This window comes from Oncorhynchus kisutch, unplaced genomic scaffold (genome assembly GCF_002021735.2).
Source record: "Oncorhynchus kisutch isolate 150728-3 unplaced genomic scaffold, Okis_V2 scaffold838, whole genome shotgun sequence".
Lineage (NCBI taxonomy): Eukaryota > Metazoa > Chordata > Actinopteri > Salmoniformes > Salmonidae > Oncorhynchus > Oncorhynchus kisutch.
The window spans coordinates 70,001-94,876 of NW_022262783.1; the positions used below are offsets into that span (position 1 = coordinate 70,001).

The 24,876-nt window shown below is 43.3% G+C and overlaps 1 protein-coding gene across 1 annotated transcript in view; it reads right to left on the minus strand.

The window, feature by feature from the left end:
- Positions 1-24,876, minus strand: part of LOC116362547 (protein eyes shut homolog) — a gene marked incomplete at its 3' end in the record, with an annotated part of 129,638 nt that overhangs the window by 59,762 nt on the left and 45,000 nt on the right. Inside the window, exons 10-12 of the mRNA XM_031816619.1 lie at positions 18,702-18,824; positions 3,366-3,479; positions 692-814 (exon numbers count right to left, since the gene is read on the minus strand). Of these exons, the coding sequence (XP_031672479.1) occupies positions 692-814; positions 3,366-3,479; positions 18,702-18,824 (360 nt within the window). The remainder of the gene's footprint in view (positions 1-691; positions 815-3,365; positions 3,480-18,701; positions 18,825-24,876) is intronic.

The following is a 24,876-nucleotide window of genomic DNA, read 5'->3' on the forward strand; positions in this document are numbered from 1 at the left end:
CTGTCCATACGTCTAATAATAAACTTGAAACTTGACTGAAAGGATGGAATGCAGAATAAACATGAACTAGATGTACTGTAAGTGTTGGGGTCTGGTATATGTCCGTCAGAGATCATCCGTACTCCACACAGGATTGTAAGAGTATTAACATCTTAGTCTGAGGCCCTTTACTCTCTAGTCTCCCCCACGGGAGCAGGAATAAAGATGGCTCTAACAGACCTGGGTTCAAAAAGTATTTGAAATATTTAAAATACTTGTCACTCCAGGCAGGCTAGAGAAGACACTCAGATGGGCGGGACTTACAGTTTAGGACTATTCTATTGGTCTGCTAAGCCAGGGACGCTCAATCAAGAATAGAGAACGTGTGTGAAATGATTTCAAATAGTATTTGAACCCAGGACTGATCTCTAATCCCCTTCTATGCACTTCCAGTACTCCAGTTAATATGCTCTTGAGTCAGTCAATTAGTAAACAGCTTACAGTGACAACTCTGACAATCTTTAGGCCTCTACTCCTCAAATATTATCACCATTAGGTTGATGGGTTGATATATAGTGCTGTTTTTTAACCCACAGACATGACCAGAATACTGAAATCATTTGTGGTTATTACAGACCATATGCAGTGAGGCACGGTTTCCCGGACATAGATTATTTATGATTTAATAAGAATGATAACATTCATCTCTTACCAACAAACCCCACTGGGCAGATGCATCCATAATCGGCAACCAGGTCAACACATGTGGAATTGTTGGCGCAGAATCCATAAACACATTCATCGTAGTTGATTTCACAGTTCAGCCCCTGAAACCCTATATCAAGAGGAGATAACATCTCACTATCAGATACAGTAGGAGATTACATCTCACTATCACATACAGTAGGAGATTACATCTCACTATCACATACAGTAGGAGATTACATCTCACTATCACATACAGTTGGAGCTAACATCTCACTATCACATACAGTTGGAGATAATGTCTCGCTATCACATACAGTAGGAGATAACATCTCACTATCACATACAGTAGGAGATAACATCTCACTATCACATACAGTTGGAGATAATATCTCACTATCACATACTGTAGGAGATGACATCTCACTATCACATACAGTTGGATGGCGTAGTAGATCAGACTTTCAAACCAACTCAAAGGCAAAGTTAAGCATCAAATGGAGACACCAAGTAAAAAATGAGGCCATGTTTTTACTCAGTCAGTTAGAAATGGTAGCACAGAACCAGTCCTATGATAAACATGTCATTACAGGTCATGTAAAACAAGTGATTAGTTTGTTGTTGCCCTTGTGGGTGTATTTATCCTGCTTTTTAAAGACAAGAGATATCCTGGAAAATAAACATTTACTGTACAGTATTTTACCTCTATGATCTCATCAAGCCATCTTCACACTTAAATGCCTAATTCCTGTCATAAATTGGTCGGCGCCATTTATGTCATTATGTTATAAGTGGAGAGGGGAGAAGGGGCATAAATATCAGGCAATTTTGCCAATAATTTATTGGCTGTGTCGTCGATGTCCTACCTGTGAGACATACCTCTGATTAAACCTTGATTTGGGCCGAGGACTGTTATGCATTATTAATGGACAAAGGATAATTGTCAAGTTTTATGACAAGGAGAGAGATGGAAATTGGTTCCATGGATGGGTGAGTCATAAATGGCACCTTATTCCTTACATAATGAACTACTTTTGACTAGAGCTCATAGGGCCCTGGTCAAAAGTAGTGCACTGTATACGGAATAGGGTACCATTTGGAACTTCAGTTCTGGTCAGTAGTGAGGAATGATGAGAATTTGCCCTGCACCGATGGTGCTGATAGCCTGGCATTAGTCATGGGTACCTCTGCAACCACGGCCTGTGACAGTGCTAATGATAGTCATTTTGTAGCGTGACCATGCAGTGGAATACGTTTATGGGAGCAGAAAATGTCAGAGAAAAGGAGTAGAAATCTACAGCTCGCTGTCCTTCACTTCATGGCATTAACCTTTCATCTGGTTTAACTAGTAGAAACCTACAGCTCGCTGTCCTTCATGGTATTAACCTTTAATCTGGTTTAACTAGTAGAAACCTACAGCTCGCTGTTCTTCATGGTATTAACCTTTCATCTGGTTTAACTAGTAGAAACCTACAGCTCGCTGTCCTTCATGGTATTAACCTTTCATCTGGTTTAACTAGTAGAAACCTACAGCTCGCTGTCCTTCACTTCATGGCATTAACCTTTCATCTGGTTTAACTAGTAGAAATCTACAGCTCGCTGTCCTTCATGGTATTAACCTTTCATCTGGTTTAACTAGTAGAAACCTACAGCTCGCTGTCCTTCATGGTATTAACCTTTCATCTGGTTTAACTAGTAGAAACCTACAGCTCGCTGTCCTTCATGGTATTAACCTTTCATCTGGTTTAACTAGTAGAAACCTACAGCTCGCTGTCCTTCATGGTATTAACCTTTCATCTGGTTTAACTAGTAGAAACCTACAGCTCGCTGTCCTTCACTTCATGGTATTAACCTTTCATCTGGTTGAAAGTTAGATGTGTGCTGATATAACTTAATGGCCTGAAAACACCCAGTAATAATCAGTTGAGCTCTTAGTTAAAAATGTTATTTATTTATTTTTTATTATTATTTGATTTGCACCTCGGCAGTGGTTGTATGCGTATATGTTCATTCAGTGATAATGCACAGGCCGTGATATAACCTATCATTCATTTAGTGCTACATTTAATGTACTGCCTTGGAGATGACAAATCAGGTGGCCTGCGGCACAATTTATTTTGTATTTTATTTTTCTACATCCATTTTTGTATTGGTATTTAAAATCACTTGCAATAGGTTACCTTGTTGCTGTACAGGGAATAGGGTGCCATGTGGAACACAGATTGGCTCTTACCAATAGGTTACCTTGTTGTTGTACAGGGAATAGGGTGCCATGTGGAACACAGACTGGCTCTTACCAATAGGTTACCTTGTTATTGTACAGGGAATAGGGTGCCATGTGGAACACAGACTGGCTCTTACCAATAGGTTACCTTGTTGCTGTACAGGGAATAGGGTGCCATGTGGAACACAGACTGGCTCTTACCAATAGGTTACCTTGTTGTTGTACAGGGAATAGGGTGCCATGTGGAACACAGATTGGCTCTTACCAATAGGTTACCTTGTTGCTGTACAGGGAATAGGGTGCCATGTGGAACACAGACTGGCTCTTACCAATAGGTTACCTTGTTGCTGTACAGGGAATAGGGTGCCATGTGGAACACAGACTGGCTCTTACCAATAGGTTACCTTGTTGCTGTACAGGGAATAGGGTGCCATGTGGAACACAGATTGGCTCTTACCAGCTGGACAGAAGCAGTGATACAGGTCAACACCGTCCACACACACAGCTCCGTTCTGGCACGGCATCGACTTGCAGTCGTTCAGATTCACCTCACAGAACGGCCCACCAAAGCCTGCATGAGAGAACACACACACACACACACACACACACACACACACACACACACACACACACACAGGATCATTAGTGAATCTCTTTGGTTAGTTTTATCTGTCAGCCAATTAAGATTTGTATGTCTTTGTTTCTCCATTCTGAAGCTGCTTTTACACAGCTGTTTCTGATCCAGTGTGTGTTTGTGTGTGTGTGTGTGTGTGTTTGTGTTTGTGTGTGTGTGTTTGTGTGTGTATCTGTGTGTGTGTGTTTGTGTGTGTGTGTTTGTGTGTGTTTGTGTGTGTGTGTGTTTGTGTGTGTTTGTGTGTGTTTGTGTATCTGTGTGTGTGTGTGTGTGTTTGTGTGTGTTTGTGTGTGTGTGTGTTTGTGTGTGTTTGTGTGTGTTTGTGTATCTGTGTGTGTGTGTGTGTGTTTGTGTGTGTTTGTGTGTGTGTGTGTGTGTGTTTGTGTTTGTGTGTGTGTGTTTGTGTGTGTATCTGTGTGTGTGTGTTTGTGTGTGTGTGTTTGTGTGTGTTTGTGTGTGTATCTGTGTGTGTGTGTTTGTGTGTGTGTGTTTGTGTGTGTTTGTGTATCTGTGTGTGTGTGTTGGTGTGAGTATGTGTATCTGTGTGTGTGTGTTGGTGCGAGTATGTGTATCTGCGTGTGTGTGTTTGTGTGAGTATGTGTATCTGTGTGTGTGTGTTTGTGTGAGTATGTGTATCTGTGTGTGTGTGTTTGTGTGTGTTTGTGTATCTGCGTGTGTGTGTGTGTGTGTTTGTGTATCTGTGTGTGTGTGTTTGTGTGAGTATGTGTATCTGTGTGTGTGTGTTTGTGTGTGTTTGTGTATCTGCGTGTGTGTGTGTGTGTGTGTTTGTGTATCTGTGTGTGTGTGTTGGTGTGAGTATGTGTTGGTATCTGTGTGTGTGTGTTTGTGCGAGTATGTGTATCTGCGTGTGTGTGTGTGTGTGTTTGTGTATCTGTGTGTGTGTGTTTGTGTGAGTATGTGTATCTGTGTGTGTGTATCTGTGTGTGTGTATCTGTGTGTGTGTGTTTGTGTGTGTTTGTGTATCTGCGTGTGTGTGTTTGTGTGTGTTTGTATCTGTGTGTGTGTGTTTGTGTGTGTTTGTGTATCTGCGTGTGTGTGTGTGTGTGTTTGTGTATCTGTGTGTGTGTGTTTGTGCGAGTATGTGTATCTGTGTGTGTGTGTGTGTGTGTGTTTGTGTATCTGCGTGTGTGTGTGTGTGTGTGTTTGTGTATCTGTGTGTGTGTGTTTGTGCGAGTATGTGTATCTGCGTGTGTGTGTGTGTGTGTGTTTGTGTATCTGTGTGTGTGTGTTTGTGTGAGTATGTGTATCTGCGTGTGTGTGTGTGTGTGTGTTTGTGTATCTGTGTGTGTGTGTTTGTGTGAGTATGTGTATCTGTGTGTGTGTGTTTGTGTGAGTATGTGTATCTGTGTGTGTGTGTTTGTGCGAGTATGTGTATCTGCGTGTGTGTGTTTGTGTGAGTATGTGTATCTGCGTGTGTGTGTTTGTGCGAGTATGTGTATCTGCGTGTGTGTGTTTGTGCGAGTATGTGTATCTGTGTGTGTGTGTTGGTGTGAGTATGTGTATCTGCGTGTGTGTGTTTGTGCGAGTATGTGTATCTGCGTGTGTGTGTTTGTGTGAGTATGTGTATCTGCGTGTGTGTGTTTGTGCGAGTATGTGTATCTGCGTGTGTGTGTTTGTGTGAGTATGTGTATCTGCGTGTGTGTGTTTGTGCGAGTATGTGTATCTGCGTGTGTGTGTTTGTGTGAGTATGTGTATCTGCGTGTGTGTGTTTGTGCGAGTATGTGTATCTGCGTGTGTGTGTTTGTGTGAGTATGTGTATCTGCGTGTGTGTGTTTGTGCGAGTATGTGTATCTGCGTGTGTGTGTTTGTGCGAGTATGTGTATCTGCGTGTGTGTGTTTGTGCGAGTATGTGTATCTGCGTGTGTGTGTTTGTGCGAGTATGTGTATCTGCGTGTGTGTGTTTGTGCGAGTATGTGTATCTGCGTGTGTGTGTTTGTGCGAGTATGTGTATCTGCGTGTGTGTGTTTGTGCGAGTATGTGTATCTGCGTGTGTGTGTTTGTGCGAGTATGTGTATCTGTGTGTGTGTGTTGGTGCGAGTATGTGTATCTGCGTGTGTGTGTGTGCGTGTGTGTCGTTTAATCATTGTTAATGAGGCATTAATTGTCTCTTTGATATATAACATTAAACAGGCCAGATCCTGTGATATGATCTAATATATAACATTAAACAGGCCAGATCCTGTGATCTGTTATGTAACATTAAACAGGCCAGATCCTGTGATCTAATATATAACATTAAACAGGCCAGATCCTGTGATCTGTTATGTAACATTAAACAGGCCAGATCCTGTGATCTAATATGTAACATTAAACAGGCAAGATCCTGTGATCTAATATATAACATTAAACAGGCCAGATCCTGTGATCTGTTATGTAACATTAAACAGGCAAGATCCTGTGATCTAATATATAACATTAAACAGGCCAGATCCTGTGATCTGTTATGTAACATTAAACAGGCAAGATCCTGTGATCTAATATGTAACATTAAACAGGCCAGATCCTGTGATTTGGTCGAACACGAACCTCACCTCCTACATTCCAAGAGACGCAGGAAACACACAGGTTTGTGATCACACAAACACCTCCCTGCCTTGTTCAATATCGTCAATAAGGTGTGTAGGCAGGGGAAGCAGTGGTGAGATGACTAACTAACTAACTCATTGACTGAAGTGAAAGTGAAAGAGAGCGAGAGCGAGAGCGAGAGCGAGAGAGAGAGAGAGAGAGAGAGAGAGAGAGAGAGAGAGAGAGAGAGAGAGAGAGAGAGAGAGAGAGAGAGAGAGAGGTGTTTGGCCCAATGTTCAACAGGGCAGGCAGGGTGCCATTCTATCGAAGCCTTGCACCATAACAAGCACCTATGGGGATCATAAGTATCAGTTCTTTCCCCAACCCTGTTGTTAGTACCTGGGTTCAAAGAGTATTCGTTCTATTACAAATACTTTGACGGTTTGATTGATCCACTGCCTAGATTGCCAGATGAGTGAGATTTACACTTTTGATCCTAATCTGTTGGTTACATTATGCCAGGCTAGCTCAGTCAAGCTCAGCCAAAGTATTTTAAAGAAAACAAATGCTATTTGAACCCTGGTTTGACACATGGTTACTGAAAATCTATTTACCGGTGCTCTATCTGAAGAGATGTCTGGAGAGTCTTGTAAAACAGACCATGATCACTGATGCAATCATGTCCAGATAAAGTTAATGCATTGCCTTCTCTGAGGGAATGCTGAACAGTGATTCGCTGAGCTTAACAATCAACACAGGTGCTGGCCATGCAGTGGCCGGGTAATGGAGGTAGAAACACAATGCTGCTGTAATGTACAACCTACACATTTCAATGGAAGATCATTATTACATTACTGGACTTAGCTGTAACAGAGATAGTTAAACACAGTATTACATTACTGGACTTAGCTGTAACAGAGATAGTTAAACACATGATTACATTACTGGACTTAGCTGTAACAGAGATAGTTGAACACATGATTACATTACTGGACTTAGCTGTAACAGAGATAGTTAAACACATGATTACATTACTGGACTTAGTTGTAACAGAGATAGTTAAACACATGATTACATTACTGGACTTAGCTGTAACAGAGATAGTTGAACAACACAAAGCACCTCGGCTATTTCAGCCCACACCTGGAGCAGCAGTGGTTAAAAGCACTGGGCCAGTAACCCAAAGGTCTCCCTGGTTCGAATGCCGTTCTGCCCATGAGCAAGGCAGTTAACCCTCAACAATAACTGCTCCCCGGGCGCTGATGACGTGGATGTCCATTAAGGGAAGCCCCTGCACCTCTTGATTCAGAGGGGTTGGGTTAAATAACTCCTGCACCTCTCTGATTCAGAGGGGTTGGGTTAAATAACTCCTGCACCTCTCTGATTCAGAGGGGTTGGGTTAAATAACTCCTGCACCTCTCTGATTCAGAGGGGTTGGGTTAAATAACTCCTGCACCTCTCTGATTCAGAGGGGTTGGGTTAAATAACTCCTGCACCTCTCTGATTCAGAGGGGTCGGGTTAAATGACTCCTGCACCTCTCTGATTCAGAGGGGTCGGGTTAAATGACTCCTGCACCTCTCTGATTCAGAGGGGTTGGGTTAAATAACTCCTGCACCTCTCTGATTCAGAGGGGTTGGGTTAAATGACTCCTGCACCTCTCTGATTCAGAGGGGTTGGGTTAAATGACTCCTGCACCTCTCTGATTCAGAGGGGTTGGGTTAAATGACTCCTGCACCTCTCTGATTCAGAGGGGTTGGGTTAAATGACTCCTGCACCTCTCTGATTCAGAGGGGTTGGGTTAAATAACTCCTGCACCTCTCTGATTCAGAGGGGTCGGGTTAAATGACTCCTGCACCTCTCTGATTCAGAGGGGTCGGGTTAAATGACTCCTGCACCTCTCTGATTCAGAGGGGTCGGGTTAAATGACTCCTGCACCTCTCTGATTCAGAGGGGTTGGGTTAAATAACTCCTGCACCTCTCTGATTCAGAGGGGTTGGGTTAAATGACTCCTGCACCTCTCTGATTCAGAGGGGTTGGGTTAAATGACTCCTGCACCTCTCTGATTCAGAGGGGTTGGGTTAAATGACTCCTGCACCTCTCTGATTCAGAGGGGTTGGGTTAAATGACTCCTGCACCTCTCTGATTCAGAGGGGTTGGGTTAAATGACTCCTGCACCTCTCTGATTCAGAGGGGTTGGGTTAAATAACTCCTGCACCTCTCTGATTCAGAGGGGTTAAATGACTCCTGCACCTATCTGATCCAGAGGGGTTAAATGACTTCTGCACCTCTCTGATTCAGAGGGGTTAAATGACTCCTGCAGCTCTCTGATTCAGAGGGGTTAAATGACTCCTGCAGCTCTCTGATTCAGAGGGGTTAAATGACTCCTGCAGCTCTCTGATTCAGAGGGGTTAAATTACTCCTTTAACCCCTCTGACGTTTCAGTTGAAGACATTCAGCTGGACATTACTCTGTTCTTGTAGTCTTTTTTCACATCAGTACTTCTTGTTTTTAAAATGTGCTTTCTTCCTGTCAGTGGGCACTTTTGAGTGTTTTGACAAAGACTATCAATGTCACAAATGGCACCCTATTCCCTATATAGTGCACTACTTTTGAAAAGGGCCCATAGGGAATAGGGTACTATTTGGGAAGGAGAGAAAGGACTATTAAAATCCTGAAACCAAGTGTGTCTGTCGCATCAGCAACACGCATCACTTCCTCCAAGGTATTGATCATTACAGAGTCCCCACTTTAAAAAAATAAGAAATGGCACACTATTCCCTATTTCGTGCACTACGTTTGACCAGGGCCCATAGGGCTCTGTAGAAGTATTTAGGGAATAGGGTGCCATTTGGGACAAACACAGTGTCTTGGGTTTAGCCATGCTTCTCTTTATTGCTTCTGAAACAATGCTTTTAGCTTGTACAATATAATGGAGTGTAAGAACACATAGGACACATTGCAGTGAGGGAGACAGTTCTAGGAGGTGGTGCCGGTACATACGCTGTTTAGTGTATTGTGTGTGTGTGAGTGTGTGAGTGAGTGTGTGTGAGTGTGTGTATGTGTGTGTGTGAGTGTGTGAGTGAGTGTGTGTGAGTGTGTGTATGTGTGTGTGTGAGTGTGTGAGTGAGTGTGTGTGAGTGTGTGTATGTGTGTGTGTGAGTGTGTGAGTGAGTGTGTGTGAGTGTGTGAGTGCGCGTGTGATACATATTCCTGTTAAGCTATCTTGGCAGGTGCAGCATTAAGGCAGTAGATAATGCGTATGCCAACCCCTGCCAGTCTAAAACATTTCTGAAAGGCCATCCGGTACGGCGTGTAATTTGCCCTTGAGACGTGGAGCCAGAGCTGGGTAGAGGACTAGAGAGGAGTGGCGGAGGAGGCTGGAGCTCACTGTAGGGTTGCTCTTTCATTTACATAACAAATCACTCATGATCGTTCACTCTGACACACGTCAAGAATAAGTGCAAGGGGAGTAATGAAGTTGTTGGTTATTGATATGGTCGCCTGAACCTCCACGGGATAATCACTCAGACTAAGATAATGTTTTACATTTTAGGTGTGATGGTTAGATGTGTGATGGGTCGTTTGGACATGAGCAAATATTTTAGTTACATTTTGATGAATGCATGTATCACTTTACGATCATTGTTCACTGTCTGTACCCTGTATAACATCACAGCACTGTTCACTGTCTGTACCCTGTATAACATCACAACACTGTTCACTGTCTGTACCCTGTATAACATCACAACACTGTTCACTGTCTGTACCCTGTATAACATCACAACACTGTTCACTGTCTGTACCCTGTATAACATCACAACACTGTTCACTGTCTGTACCCTTCATAACATCACAACACTGTTCACTGTCTGTACCCTGTATAACATCACAACACTGTTCACTGTCTGTACCCTGTATAACATCACAACACTGTTCACTGTCTGTACCCTGTATAACATCACAACACTGTTCACTGTCTGTACCCTGTATAACATCACAACACTGTTCACTGTCTGTACCCTGTATAACATCACAACACTGTTCACTGTCTGTACCCTGTATAACATCACAACACTGTTCACTGTCTGTACCCTGTATAACATCACAACACTGTTCACTGTCTGTACCCTGTATAACATCACAACACTGTTCACTGTCTGTACCCTGTATAACATCACAACACTGTTCACTGTCTGTACCCTGTATAACATCACAACACTGTTCACTGTCTGTACCCTGTATAACATCACAACACTGTTCACTGTCTGTACCCTGTATAACATCACACCACTGTTCACTGTCTGTACCCTGTATAACATCACAACACTGTTCACTGTCTGTACCCTGTATAACATCACAACACTGTTCACTGTCTGTACCCTGTATAACATCACAACACTGTTCACTGTCTGTACCCTGCATAACATCACAACACTGTTCACTGTCTGTATCCTGTATAACATCACAACACTGTTCACTGTCTGTACCCTGTATAACATCACAACACTGTTCACTGTCTGTACCCTTTATAACATCACAACACTGTTCACTGTCTGTACCCTGTATAACATCACAACACTGTTCACTGTCTGTACCCTGTATAACATCACAACACTGTTCACTGTCTGTACCCTTCATAACATCACAACACTGTTCACTGTCTGTACCCTGCATAACATCACAACACTGTTCACTGTCTGTACCCTGTATAACATCACAACACTGTTCACTGTCTGTACCCTGCATAACATCACAACACTGTTCACTGTCTGTACCCTTTATAACATCACAACACTGTTCACTGTCTGTACCCTTTATAACATCACAACACTGTTCACTGTCTGTACCCTGTATAACATCACAACACTGTTCACTGTCTGTACCCTGCATAACATCACAACACTGTTCACTGTCTGTACCCTGCATAACATCACAACACTGTTCACTGTCTGTACCCTGCATAACATCACAACACTGTTCACTGTCTGTACCCTTTATAACATCACAACACTGTTCACTGTCTGTACCCTTTATAACATCACAACACTGTTCACTGTCTGTACCCTGTATAACATCACAACACTGTTCACTGTCTGTACCCTGTATAACATCACAACACTGTTCACTGTCTGTACCCTTTATAACATCACAGCACTGTTCACTGTCTGTACCCTGTATAACATCACAACACTGTTCACTGTCTGTACCCTGCATAACATCACAACACTGTTCACTGTCTGTACCCTTTATAACATCACAACACTGTTCACTGTCTGTACCCTTTATAACATCACAACACTGTTCACTGTCTGTACCCTGTATAACATCACAACACTGTTCACTGTCTGTACCCTTTATAACATCACAACACTGTTCACTGTCTGTACCCTGTATAACATCACAACACTGTTCACTGTCTGTACCCTGCATAACATCACAACACTGTTCACTGTCTGTACCCTTTATAACATCACAACACTGTTCACTGTCTGTACCCTGTATAACATCACAACACTGTTCACTGTCTGTACCCTGTATAACATCACAACACTGTTCACTGTCTGTACCCTTTATAACATCACAACACTGTTCACTGTCTGTACCCTGTATAACATCACAACACTGTTCACTGTCTGTACCCTGTATAACATCACAACACTGTTCACTGTCTGTACCCTTTATAACATCACAACACTGTTCACTGTCTGTACCCTGTATAACATCACAACACTGTTCACTGTCTGTACCCTGTATAACATCACAACACTGTTCACTGTCTGTACCCTGCATAACATCACAACACTGTTCACTGTCTGTACCCTGTATAACATCACAACACTGTTCACTGTCTGTACCCTGTATAACATCACAACACTGTTCACTGTCTGTACCCTGTATAACATCACAACACTGTTCACTGTCTGTACCCTGCATAACATCACAACACTGTTCACTGTCTGTACCCTGTATAACATCACAACACTGTTCACTGTCTGTTTCTCTCCTTCTCCCCTCACAGGTGGAAATCATCACTCCCCAATCAGTCACCAATCAATCATCAATCAGAAGACACACCTCCTCCTGTTTCCTACCCAATCACAGTTCCTTTCCCTTGGTTTAAAAACCCTGTCAGTTGTTTGCATATGTCTGTAGATCTCTGTGTCACTCTCTCCTACTATGTCTCTCTATCGCTCTCTTTTGTTTGAGCACCTCCATATCACTTTGTCCTCACCTGTGAGTATTGTTTTTGGTTATGGTGTTTGTTTGCTGGTGGGAAAAGGGGGAACCAAGACAAGTCGCCCATGGGCATACACTACCCGTAGGTAAACTTTGTTTAAAACACTAGTTAGAACTGGGCGGACCACCCACTGTATTTTTGGTTAGTTCGTTAGCTGTTGTTGAAATAGGCTAGTCTAGCTTAGGGGTGTTTTTGGATGCTTATAGTTTCTTTCCTTGGGTCCAGCTCAGCCCCTTTTCCTGCTCCCCCCCCCCCCCCCCCCATTACCGTGTGTTTTCTAATAAACCATGTGTTTGACGGTAATTTAGTTGTCTGTGGTTATTTCATTCTCACTTTGACTTTTTCACTATTATAATGAGTTGTTACAGGTCTCGTTACCATCTCCCCTAGACTGTTACGGGTCTCGTTACCATCTCCCCTAGACTGTTACGGGTCTCGTTACCATCTCCCCTAGACTGTTACGGGTCTCGTTACCATCTCCCCTAGACTGTTACGGGTCTCGTTACCATCTCCCCTAGACTGTTACGGGTCTCGTTACCATCTCCCCTAGACTGTTACGGGTCTCGTTACCATCTCCCCTAGACTGTTACGGGTCTCGTTACCATCTCCCCTAGACTGTTACGGGTCTCGTTACCATCCCCCCTAGACTGTTACGGGTCTCGTTACCATCTCCCCTAGACAGTTACGGGTCTCGTTACCATCTCCCCTAGACTGTTACGGGTCTCGTTACCATCTCCCCTAGACTGTTACGGGTCTCGTTACCATCTCCCCTAGACTGTTACGGGTCTCGTTACCATCTCCCCTAGACTGTTACGGGTCTCGTTACCATCTCCCCTAGACTGTTACGGGTCTCGTTACCATCTCCCCTAGACTGTTACGGGTCTCGTTACCATCTCCCCTAGACTGTTACGGGTCTCGTTACCATCTCCCCTAGACTGTTACGGGTCTCGTTACCATCTCCCCTAGACTGTTACGGGTCTCGTTACCATCTCCCCTAGACTGTTACGGGTCTCGTTACCATCTCCCCTAGACTGTTACGGGTCTCGTTACCATCTCCCCTAGACTGTTACGGGTCTCGTTACCATCTCCCCTAGACTGTTACGGGTCTCGTTACCATCTCCCCTAGACTGTTACGGGTCTCGTTACCATCTCCCCTAGACTGTTACGGGTCTCGTTACCATCTCCCCTAGACTGTTACGGGTCTCGTTACCATCTCCCCTAGACTGTTACGGGTCTCGTTACCATCTCCCCTAGACTGTTACGGGTCTCGTTACCATCCCCCCTAGACTGTTACGGGTCTCGTTACCATCTCCCCTAGACTGTTACGGGTCTCGTTACCATCTCCCCTAGACTGTTACGGGTCTCGTTACCATCTCCCCTAGACTGTTACGAGTCTCGTTACCATCTCCCCTAGACTGTTACGAGTCTCGTTACCATCTCCCCTAGACTGTTACGAGTCTCGTTACCATCTCCCCTAGACTGTTACGGGTCTCGTTACCATCTCCCCTAGACTGTCAGGCCAAAAGGGATTCGTAACACCTGTATAACATCACAACACTGTTCACTGTCTGTACCCTGCATTCATCAAATCAAATCCAAGTTTATTTGTCACGTGCGCCGAATACAACAGGTATAGGTAGACCTTAGTGAAATGCTTACTTACAGGCTCTAACCAATGGTGCGGGAAAAAAGGTGTGTTTGTGTGTGTGTGTGTGTGCGTAGGTAAGTAAATAAATAAAACAACAGTAAAAAGACATTTGAAAAAGAGTAGCAAGGCTATATACAGACACCTGTTAGTCAGGCTTATTGAGATAGTATGTACATGTAGGTATCGTTAAAGTGACTATGCAAATATGATGAACAGAGAGTAGCAGTAGCGTAAAAAGAGGGGTTGGCAGGTGGTGGGACACAATGCAGATAGCCCGGTTAGCCAATGTGCGGGAGCACTGGTTCGTCGGGCCAATTTATGTAGTATGTACGTGAATGTATAGTTGAAGTGATAAGATAAACAGAGAGTAGCAGCAGCGTAAAAGAGGGGTTGGGGGGAGGCACACAATGCAAATAGTCCAGGTAACCATTTGATTACCTGTTCAGGAGTCTTATGGCTTGGGGGTAAAAACTGTTGAAGCCTTTTTGTCCTAGACTTGGCACTCCGGTACCGCTTGCCATGCGGTGGTAGAGAGAACAGTCTATGACTGGGGTGGGTGGGGTCTTTGACAATTTTTAGGGCCTTCCTCTGACACCGCCTGGTGTAGAGGTCCTGGATGGCAGGCAGCTTTGCCCCAGTGATGTACTGGGCCGTACGCACTACCCTCTGAAATGCCTTGTGGTCGGAGGTCGAGCTGGTGATGTAACCGGTCAGGATGCTCTCGATGTTGAAGCTGTAGAACCTTTTGAGTATCTCAGGACCCATGCCAAATATTTTAGTTTCCTGAGGGTGAATAGGCTTTGACGTGCCCTCTTCACAACTGTCTTGGTGTGTTTGGACCAATCTAGTTTGTTGTTGATGTGGACACCAAGGAATTTGAAGCTCTCAACCTGCTCCACTACAGTCCTGTCGATGAGAATGGGGACATGCTCGGTGATCCTTTTCCTGTAGTCCACAATCATCTCCTTAGTCTTGGTTACGTTGAGGGATAGGTTGTTATTCTGGCAACACCCGGCCAGGTCTCTGACCTCATCCCTATAGGCTGTCTTGTCGGTGATCAGGCCTACCACTGTTGTGTCGTCAGCAAACTTAATGATGGTGTTGGAGTCGTGCCTGGCCATGCAGTCGTGGGTGAACAGGGAGTACAGGAGGGGACTGAGCACGCACCCCTGGGGAGCTCCAGTGTTGAGGATCAGCGTCGCAGATGTGTTGCTACCTACCCCCACCACCTGGGGGTGGCCTGTCAGGAAGTCCAGGATCCAGTTGCAGAGGGAGGTGTTTAGTCCCAGGTTCCTTAGCTTGGTTATGAGCTTTGAGGGTACTATGGTGTTGAACGCTGAGCTGTAGTCAATGAACACCATTCTCACATAGGTGTTCCTTTTGTCCAGGTGGGAAAGGGCAGTGTGGAGTGCAATAGAGATTGCATCATCTGTGGATCTGTTTGGGAGGTATGCAAATTGGAGTGGGTCTAGGGTTTCTGTGATAATGATGTTGATGTGAGCCATGACCAGCCTTTCAAAGCACTTCATGGATACGGACGTGAGTGCTACGGGTCTGTAGTCATTTAGGCAGGTTGCCTTTGTGTTCTTGGGCACAGGGACTATGGTGGTCTGCTTAAAGCATGTTGGTATTACAGACTAAATTTCGGACATGTAGAATATGTCAGTGAAGACACCTGCCAGCACATGCCCAGAGCACACGTCCTGGTAATCAGTCTGGCCTCGCAGCCTTGTGTATGTTGACCTGTTTAAAGGTCTTACTCACGTCGGCTACGGAGAGCGTGATCACACAGTCGTCCGGAACAGCTGCTGCTCTCATGCATGCCTCAGTGTTGCTTGCTTCGAAGAGGGCATAGAAGTGATTTAGCTCGTCTGGTAGGCTCGTGTTACTGGGCAGCTCGCGGCTCTGCTTCCCTTTATACTCTGTAGTAGTTTGCCAGCCCTGCCACATCCGACGAGCGTCGGAGCCGGTGTAGTATGATTCAATCTTAGCCCTGTATTGACGCTTTGCCTGTTTGATGGTTTGTCGCAGGGCATAGCGGGATTTCTTGTAAGCTTCCGGGTTAGAGTCCCGTACCTTGAAAGCGGCAGCTCTACCTTTCAGCTCAGTGTGAATGTTGCATGTAATCCATGGCTTCTGGTTGGGGTATGTACGTACAGTCACTGTGGGGACGACGTCCTCAATGCACTTATTGATAAAGCCAGTGACTGATGTGGTGTATTCCTCAATGTCATCGGAAGAATACCGGAACATGTTCAAGTCTGTGATAGCAAAGCATTCCTGTAGTTTAGCATCTGCTTCATCTGACCGAGTCATTGGGGCTTCCCGTTTTAATTTTTGCTTGTAAGCAGGAATCAGGAGGATAGAGTTGTGGTCGGATTTACCAAATGGAGGGCGAGCTTTGTACGCGTCTCTGTGTGTGGAGTACAGGTGATCTAGAACTTTTTTTCCCCCTCTGGTTGCACATTTAACATGTTAATAGAGATTTGGTAGAACTGATTTAAGTTTCCCTGCATTAAAGTCTCCGGCCTCTAGGAGCGCCTCCTCTGGGTGAGTGGTTTCCTGTTTGCTTATTTCCTTATACAGCTGACTGAGTGAGGTCTTAGTGCCAGCATCTGTCTGTGGTGGTAAATAAACAGCCACGAAAAGTATAGCTGAGAACTCTCTAGGCAAGTAGTGTGGCCTGCAGTTTATCACAATATACTCTACTTCAGGCGAGCAAAATCTAGAGACTTCCTTAGATTTCGTGCACCAGCTGTTGTTTACAAATATGCACAGACCGCCCCCCCTCGTCTTCCCGGAGTGTGCTGTTCTATCCTGCCGGTGCAGAGTGTATCCCGCTAGCTGAATATCTATGTTGTCATTCAGCCACGATTCCGTGAAGCATAGGATATTTTCAGAAATGGTGCCGGAGGAGATGGCCGCCGTTTTACGGTCTCCTAACCAATTGTGCTATTATGTGTTTTTTTAACATCACAACACTGTTCACTGTCTGTACCCTGTATAACATCACAACACTGTTCACTGTCTGTACCCTGCATAACATCACAACACTGTTCACTGTCTGTACCCTGCATAACATCACAACACTGTTCACTGTCTGTACCCTGCATAACATCACAACACTGTTCACTGTCTGTACCCTGCATAACATCACAACACTGTTCACTGTCTGTACCCTGCAGAATTTACTCACTGCCCATGCAGTATTCTATGCAGGGTTATTTTTATGATACAAGCTTCACTATCGTGAAGCAACTCGAACTTTAACCCCATAGCTAAACACTCAAGACTTCATACAATATCCAAACTGCCTCTGGAAGAAACATCAGCACAAGAACTGTTAGTCGGGAGCATCATGAAATGGGTTTCGATGGCCGAGTAGCAGCACACAAGCCTAAGATCACCATGTGCAATGCCAAGCGTTGGCTGGAGTGGTGTAAAGCTCGCCACCATTGGACTCTGGAGCAGTCGCAAATCATTCTCTGGAGTGAGGAACGACGCTTCACTATCTGGCAGGCCGACGGACTAATCTAGGTTTGGTGGATGCCAGGAGAACTCTACCTGCCCCAATGCATACTGCCTACTGTAATATTTGGTGGAGGAGGAATAATGGCCTGGGGCTGTTTTTCATGGTTCAGGTTGGGCCCTTAGTTCCAGTGAAGGGAAATCTTAACGATACATCATAAAATGACATTCTAGACGATTCTGTGCTTTCAACTTTGTGGCAACAGTTTGGGGAAGGCCCTTTCCTGTTTCAGCATGACAATGCCCTCATGCACAAAGCCAGGTCCATACACAAATGGTTTGTCGAAATCAGTCTGGAAGAGCTCGACTGGCCTGCACAGAACCCTGACCTCAAATCCATCGAACACCTTTGGGATGAATTGGAATGCCGACTGCGAGCCAGCCCTAATCGGCCCAACATCAGTGCCTGACCTCAATAATGCGCTTGTGGCTGAATGGAAGCAAGTCCTCGCAGCAATGTTCCAACATCTAGTGGAAAGCCTTCCCAGAAGAGTGGGAAGAGTGTTATAGCAGCAAAGGGGGGGGGGGGACCAACTCCATATTATTGCCCAAGATTTTGGAATGAGATGTTTGACGACTTTTGGTCGTGTATTGCAGATGGAAATAGACCCCCCCCCCTGAAAACCAAATCTATTCTTGACCATCTATTCTTAATGTTCCCTCGTTTAGAAAAAGAGAGACGATCACTATGATGACTCAGACAGGAAACAGCCTGATGAATATCTAATATGTACTCAATATCGCCTCTTAACTGATTCTAACTGAACTATCAAGCAAGATGTATGATATATTTCAATCTATATTGATAAACTGAACAATTCTGTCACAAATTGTTGAAAAACTAATCTTAAAAATATTTGAAATGTCATTTTTTATCATCAACAACTTACTCCATAAATGTACTATACAGATGTAGGGTCTTAATTTAAGCCAGTTTGCTACAGCAGGAAAATAATCCTGCAGCAACAGGACATGTGAATTATTATTATTATTATTATGTGGATTATACGGTTTTGTAGGGGTTGATGAATTATTCATAAGGGGAAATCTAATTTTAAAGTGGAAATTACAAACTACAGAAGCCTTTTTAAACCTCAAACACAATACAAGTTTTAATGTCCTGAATTGCAGGTTCTCATGCAACAGGGTGATCAAATTAAGATCCTACATTTGTAATCTGTCGTGTTTGAAAGGTAACATGTGTCCATGGGGAATTACCTTTTTCACAAATACATGTGACGTTCTGTCCATTCCCAGTCTCAGTGCAGGTCACCGTGCGTTCTTGGCATGTTCCTAGTGAGCAGAGGTCCATATCCACGGAACAATCTTCCCCTTGAAACCCTGCAACACCCAAACACACATAGAAATCAGATAGTTTCTTCCATCAAACAGACAATACAAGACACCTGAGGACAAAATGAAATATAAATCCAGCAGTATGAACTCAATAAAGAACATGCCATGGAACACACTGTGCACCACATGCTCTACTTGGAGACAATGTCCTTCCAAATGTCCTTGTTAAGCTATGACTAGCCATTAAGTAAAGAAGAATGTACTACTCTGAAAAGTGGGACAATTTCCTTTCCATGAGGAAGCCAAGCCACTAACGTTACGTTAGGAATTCACAAAATTATTTTTAAAACACATTTTATGGCTGTTTTATGTTTTATTAGTAAAAGACATCCTTTCTGTAGTAGATTGACGTGAGTGATTGAGTCCTCTACCTGCTGCCCAGTATAGTAATAGAGTGAGTGAGGTATCGACATAAAGACCCATCCTGTCTCTCTCCCTACTGATCTATATCACATTTGTCTACCGAAGCAGATGCCGCGCCTACATGTCATTGACAGCTGGGGCCACGTCGATAACGTTTTGTTCTAAATAAAACCCCAGCTGCCGTGTAACTGATACCTGGTCAATAATGGCAGTAAATAAGGCTGGATAATATATCACAGCTCATAATGGAACAGAGTATGACCTTAATGAATGCCTGAATGGACCTCATTTACAATGTCAGCATCCCAAATCGCACCATATTCCCTATGTAGTGCACTACATTTGACCAGAGACCTATGGGCAATGAGTAGTGAGAAGTGCGCTTTGTAGGGAATAGGGAGCCATTTGAAACGCATGAAAAAAATCTCTCTCTGCTCCCAAATGGGTGCTCGGTGAGATAAAGATGTTGTCTAATTGGAAAACGTATCACAAATAGAAAGAGCCTACTGTAGTAAGAAGAAGATACAGATACTGTGGCCTAAGGTGTTTTCTGGACATTAAATAATCAATAGTAGCAGCTATCAAGTCAACAACATCTCACAATGTCACCTCACCGCTGCAAATGTCTGGCTTGAATTGGATTGAGTCTATTAGTAACACTTTGCTGAGGAGATAATGGAATCATTGTTAACATTTGACAAACTATAGGTAAATGATACACTTAGTGTTGTTTAACATGTGTAGTAGTGATTTAACCTACGTTTACATGACGGCACACTGACAGCAGAAGACGGTTCACAACTAACTATCAAGGATTCATTACTTTCTCCAATCTTCCTCCAATTGCAGTGTTTGATTTACCATTTTGAAGCACTGAGTCTGTGTAAAAATAAAAATAAAATAAAAATGTTGTTGTTGACCGAAAAGAGATGGGGAGTCGAAATATTAACACTAGAACCAGCAGGACTTGAGACTTGAGACATACAAGCAGCAGCCATATTGATTTACTATAAACCATTTTCATGGATAACCTAATAGAACTGGGACATTATATTCAAGGCCAAATGGATGTCACATCAGTTCAACTACCCTGAGTTGCTAACGGACAGCTACTGACTCCAACAAAGTATTTCACAAGTGTTTAATAACCAATTGTGCGTACAATTCACCTGGAGGTTAATGTTGCATGAAGGAATGTCACTCGTAGTGTGAGTCTCAAATTGCACCCTATTTCCCTACACAGTGTGCTACTTTTGAACAGAGCCCTACGCGTTCCTTTAGTGGCCCAGTTAAAAGTAGTGAGTTACAAAGGGAATAGGTTGGCATTTAGGACACAGACTTACAGTGCCCGCTGAAATCTCCAAATTCAACTACTTACTCCCTGTTCAGCTACCATTAGACTACTGTAGAGAATACAGCCACCTACCCTGAGGTGACTACTGTAGAGAATACAGCCACCATTAGACTACTGTAGAGAATACAGCCACCATTAGACTACTGTAGAGAATACAACCCACAGCCACCATTAGACTACTGTAGAGAATACAGCCACCATTAGACTACTGTAGAGAATACAGCCACCTACCCTGAGGTGACTACTGTAGAGAATACAACCCACAGCCACCATTAGACTACTGTAGAGAATACAGCCACCATTAGACTACTATAGAGAATAAAGCCACCTACCCTGAGGTGACTACTGTAGAGAATACAGCCACCTACCCTGAGGTAACCCACAGCCACCATTAGACTACTGTAGAGAATGCAGACACCATTAGACTACTGTAGAGAATACAGACACCATTAGACTACTGTAGAGAATACAGACACCATTAGACTACTGTAGAGAATACAGACACCATTAGACTACTGTAGAGAATACAACCACCTACCCTGAGGTGACTACTGTAGAGAATACAGCCACCTACCCTGAGGTGACTACTGTAGAGAATACAACCCACAGCCACCATTAGACTACTGTAGAGAATACAGCCACCTACCCTGAGGTGACTACTGTAGAGAATAGAGCCACCTACCCTGAGGTGACTACTGTAGAGAATACAGCCACCATTAGACTACTGTAGTGAATACAGCCACCATTAGACTACTGTAGAGAATACAGCCACCTACCCTGAGGTGACTAATGTAGAGAATACAGCCACCTACCCTGAGGTGACTACTGTAGAGCATACAGACACCATTAGATTACTGTAGAGAATACAGCCACCATTAGACTACTGTAGAGAATACAGACACCATTAGACTACTGTAGAGAATACAGACACCATTATACTACTGTAGAGAATACAGCCACCATTAGACTACTGTAGAGAATACAGACACCATTAGACTACTGTAGAGAATACAGACACCATTAGACTACTGTAGAGAATACAGACACCATTAGACTACTGTAGAGAATACAGCCACCATTAGACTACTGTAGAGAATACAGCCACCATTAGACTACTGTAGAGAATACACCCACCATTAGACTACTGTAGAGAATACAGACACCATTAGACTACTGTAGAGAATACAGCCACCATTAGACTACTGTAGAGAATACAGACACCATTAGACTACTGTAGAGAATACAGACACCATTAGACTACTGTAGAGAATACAGACACCATTAGACTACTGTAGAGAATACAGACACCATTAGACTACTGTAGAGAATACAGACACCATTAGACTACATCAGACTTTAGATAAAACAGCAAGTAACACCAAGAGCTACTAAAGAGATAATGCTTCATCGTAAACATAGTTTTTATAACCCATTCAATCTTTCAACCAATCATTCATAAAGCCCTTTTCACATCCACAGATGTCACAAAGTGCTTATACAGAAACCCAGCCTAAAACCGCATAGAGCAAGCAATGTAGACATAGAAGCACGGTGGCTAGGAAGAACTCCATAGAAAGGCAGCAACCTAGGAAGAAACCTTGAGAGAAACCACTAGTGCTGAGTGATTAACTGTTGGTCATTTTTTGTTTTTTTAAACAACTAGTTAAAATTTAAAAATAAATAGAAAAATTCTGTGAGCTCGATGTGCAGTTTCTGAAGAGATGAATCAGAGCTAGAAATAGAGACTGAGATAAGAGAGAACCCGCGATCGAGAGGGACAGAAAAAGGTTGATTCACGAGCCTGAAAATACATGATCTAAGTGTTTGATAATTGGTATTCCGCATTCATAAAAATATGCCTTATTTACTTTGAAGAACTACTAAAATAGAGATTTTGTCAGACAGCATAGCCATCAGCTCTATGGAGATCTGATGATGACTTGGAATGAATTAAATAATAATGAAGTCTTCAAATAAAAGGATGGTTAATAAGTGATAAGCAGTAATGGGAAGTCACTACCATCATGGGACTTTTATTGATTATTTGATTCTGTGTTGATACAGCATTCAACCCACAATGAATAGTGCATTTAAAATGAATGTCCATTTTTTGTAACCAAAATCTGTGATACTTAAAAAATGTTTTTTAACTGAAACGGCCTCAAAAAGCAATAATCTCTCAGCACTAGGAACCAGGCTCAGAGGGGTGGCCAGATCTCTTCTGGCTGTGCCGGTGGAGATTCTAAAAGAGTACATAGCCATTAAATCAAATCAAATCAAATTTATTTATATAGCCCTTCGTACATCAGCTGATATCTCAAAGTGCTGTACAGAAACCCAGCCTAAAACCCCAAACAGCAAGTAATGCAGGTGTAGAAGCACGGTGGCTAGGAAAAACTCCCTAGAAAGGCCAAAACCTAGGAAGAAACCTAGAGAGGAACCAGGCTATGTGGGGTGGCCAGTCCTCTTCTGGCTGTGCCGGGTGGAGATTATAACAGAACATGGCCAAGATGTTCAAATGTTCATAAATGACCAGCATGGTCGTATAATAATAAGACAGAACAGTTAAGGCTGGATTGTTCTTCCAGATGTTCAAACGTTTATGGATGACCAGCAGGGTCAGATAATATTCACAGCTGTTATAGAGGATGCAACAGTCAGCCCGTCAGTTGGCTTTTCATTGCCGACCATTCAGAGGTCGAGACAGCAGGTGCGGTCGGTCGGGGGGGATAAAGGACTGAAGGAGAAAGTGCCACTGTGAATAACATGACATTTCCTCTGAATTGTTTTAAACCATATGTACTGAAAACTGTAATACATTTCTTTATTATTATTATATCACTGAATCATTGTATTGTTTGTTTATCTGTCAATTCATTCCGTAAGGCACCAACTCCAGTTTGACACGAAAATAAAATGGCATTCATTCACTCATTTATTGTGTAAACAAAATTAATATATTATTGCATCTCATTTGAGTATCAAAGTAGGCCTCTTAGCACCCCTCTACAATCATCTCCTGAACCTGAACTCTTAGCAGCCCTCTACAATCATCTCCTGAACCTGAACTCTCTTAGCACCCCTCTACAATAAACTCCTGAACCGGAACTCTCTTAGCACCCCTCTACAATAAACTCCTGAACCTGAACTCTTAGCACCCCTCTACAATAATCTCCTGAACCTGAACTCTCTTAGCACCCCTCTACAATAAACTCCTGAACCTGAACTCTCTTAGCACCCCTCTACAATCATCTCCTGAACCTGAACTCTCTTAGCAGCCCTCTACAATAATCTCCTGAACCTGAACTCTCTTAGCAGCCCTCTACAATAATCTCCTGAACCCGAACTCTCTTAGCACCCCTCTACAATAATCTCCTGAACCTGAACTCTCTTAGCAGCCCTCTAGAATAATCTCCTGAACCTGAACTATTTTAGCACCCCTCTACAATAATCTCCTGAACCTGAACTTTCTTAGCAGCCCTCTACAATAATCTCCTGAACCTGAACTCTCTTAGCAGCCCTCTACAATAATCTCCTGAACCTGAACTATTTTAGCACCCCTCTACAATAATCTCCTGAACCTGAACTCTCTTAGCAGCCCTCTACAATAATCTCCTGAACCTGAACTCTCTTAGCAGCCCTCTACAATAATCTCCTGAACCTGAACTCTCTTAGCAGCCCTGGTAATCAATCAACATGTGTTTTGAAACTGAGGAATCCTAAAGCGGCTATCAGAGAAACTCAGAAAGTTTGTTCTTTATACAAATGAAGGGGGAACAATGATATGCAGAATGTATGCAGATATCCTGCCAGGATGAATAGGTAGAGAATAATGACTCTCAGCAACATCAACCAGCAAACCACCCGAGACCAGCAAGAAGCATGTTTAAGCTTTTCTGCTGGATGTGCTTTGTCGAATCTCATTTGACAAATAATGAAGTGCAAGTTTCCGTACACATTCACCACACTGTCACAGTACAGCAGTAGAAGCTTGTACCAGCAGGCCTGGGTTCAAATACTATTTTAAATCATCCTAAATACTTAAAACTGTGATTGACCAAACTTGCCTGTTGTGATGGAATCAAAAGAAATGTACAGAAAGTGCAAAACCTGGCACTACTCCAGGTAGACTACACTACAAACACTCAACGTATTTGAAAAGCTTCCAACAGTACTTGAACCCATGTCTATGTATCAGTTCCCTGGATTAGGGAGGCACTATAGCACTATATTTCAAAGGTAGTGTACTATATAGGGAATAGGGTTCCATTTGGGACTCATACAATGCCTCAGATAACCACCTCAGATCACTATAACATG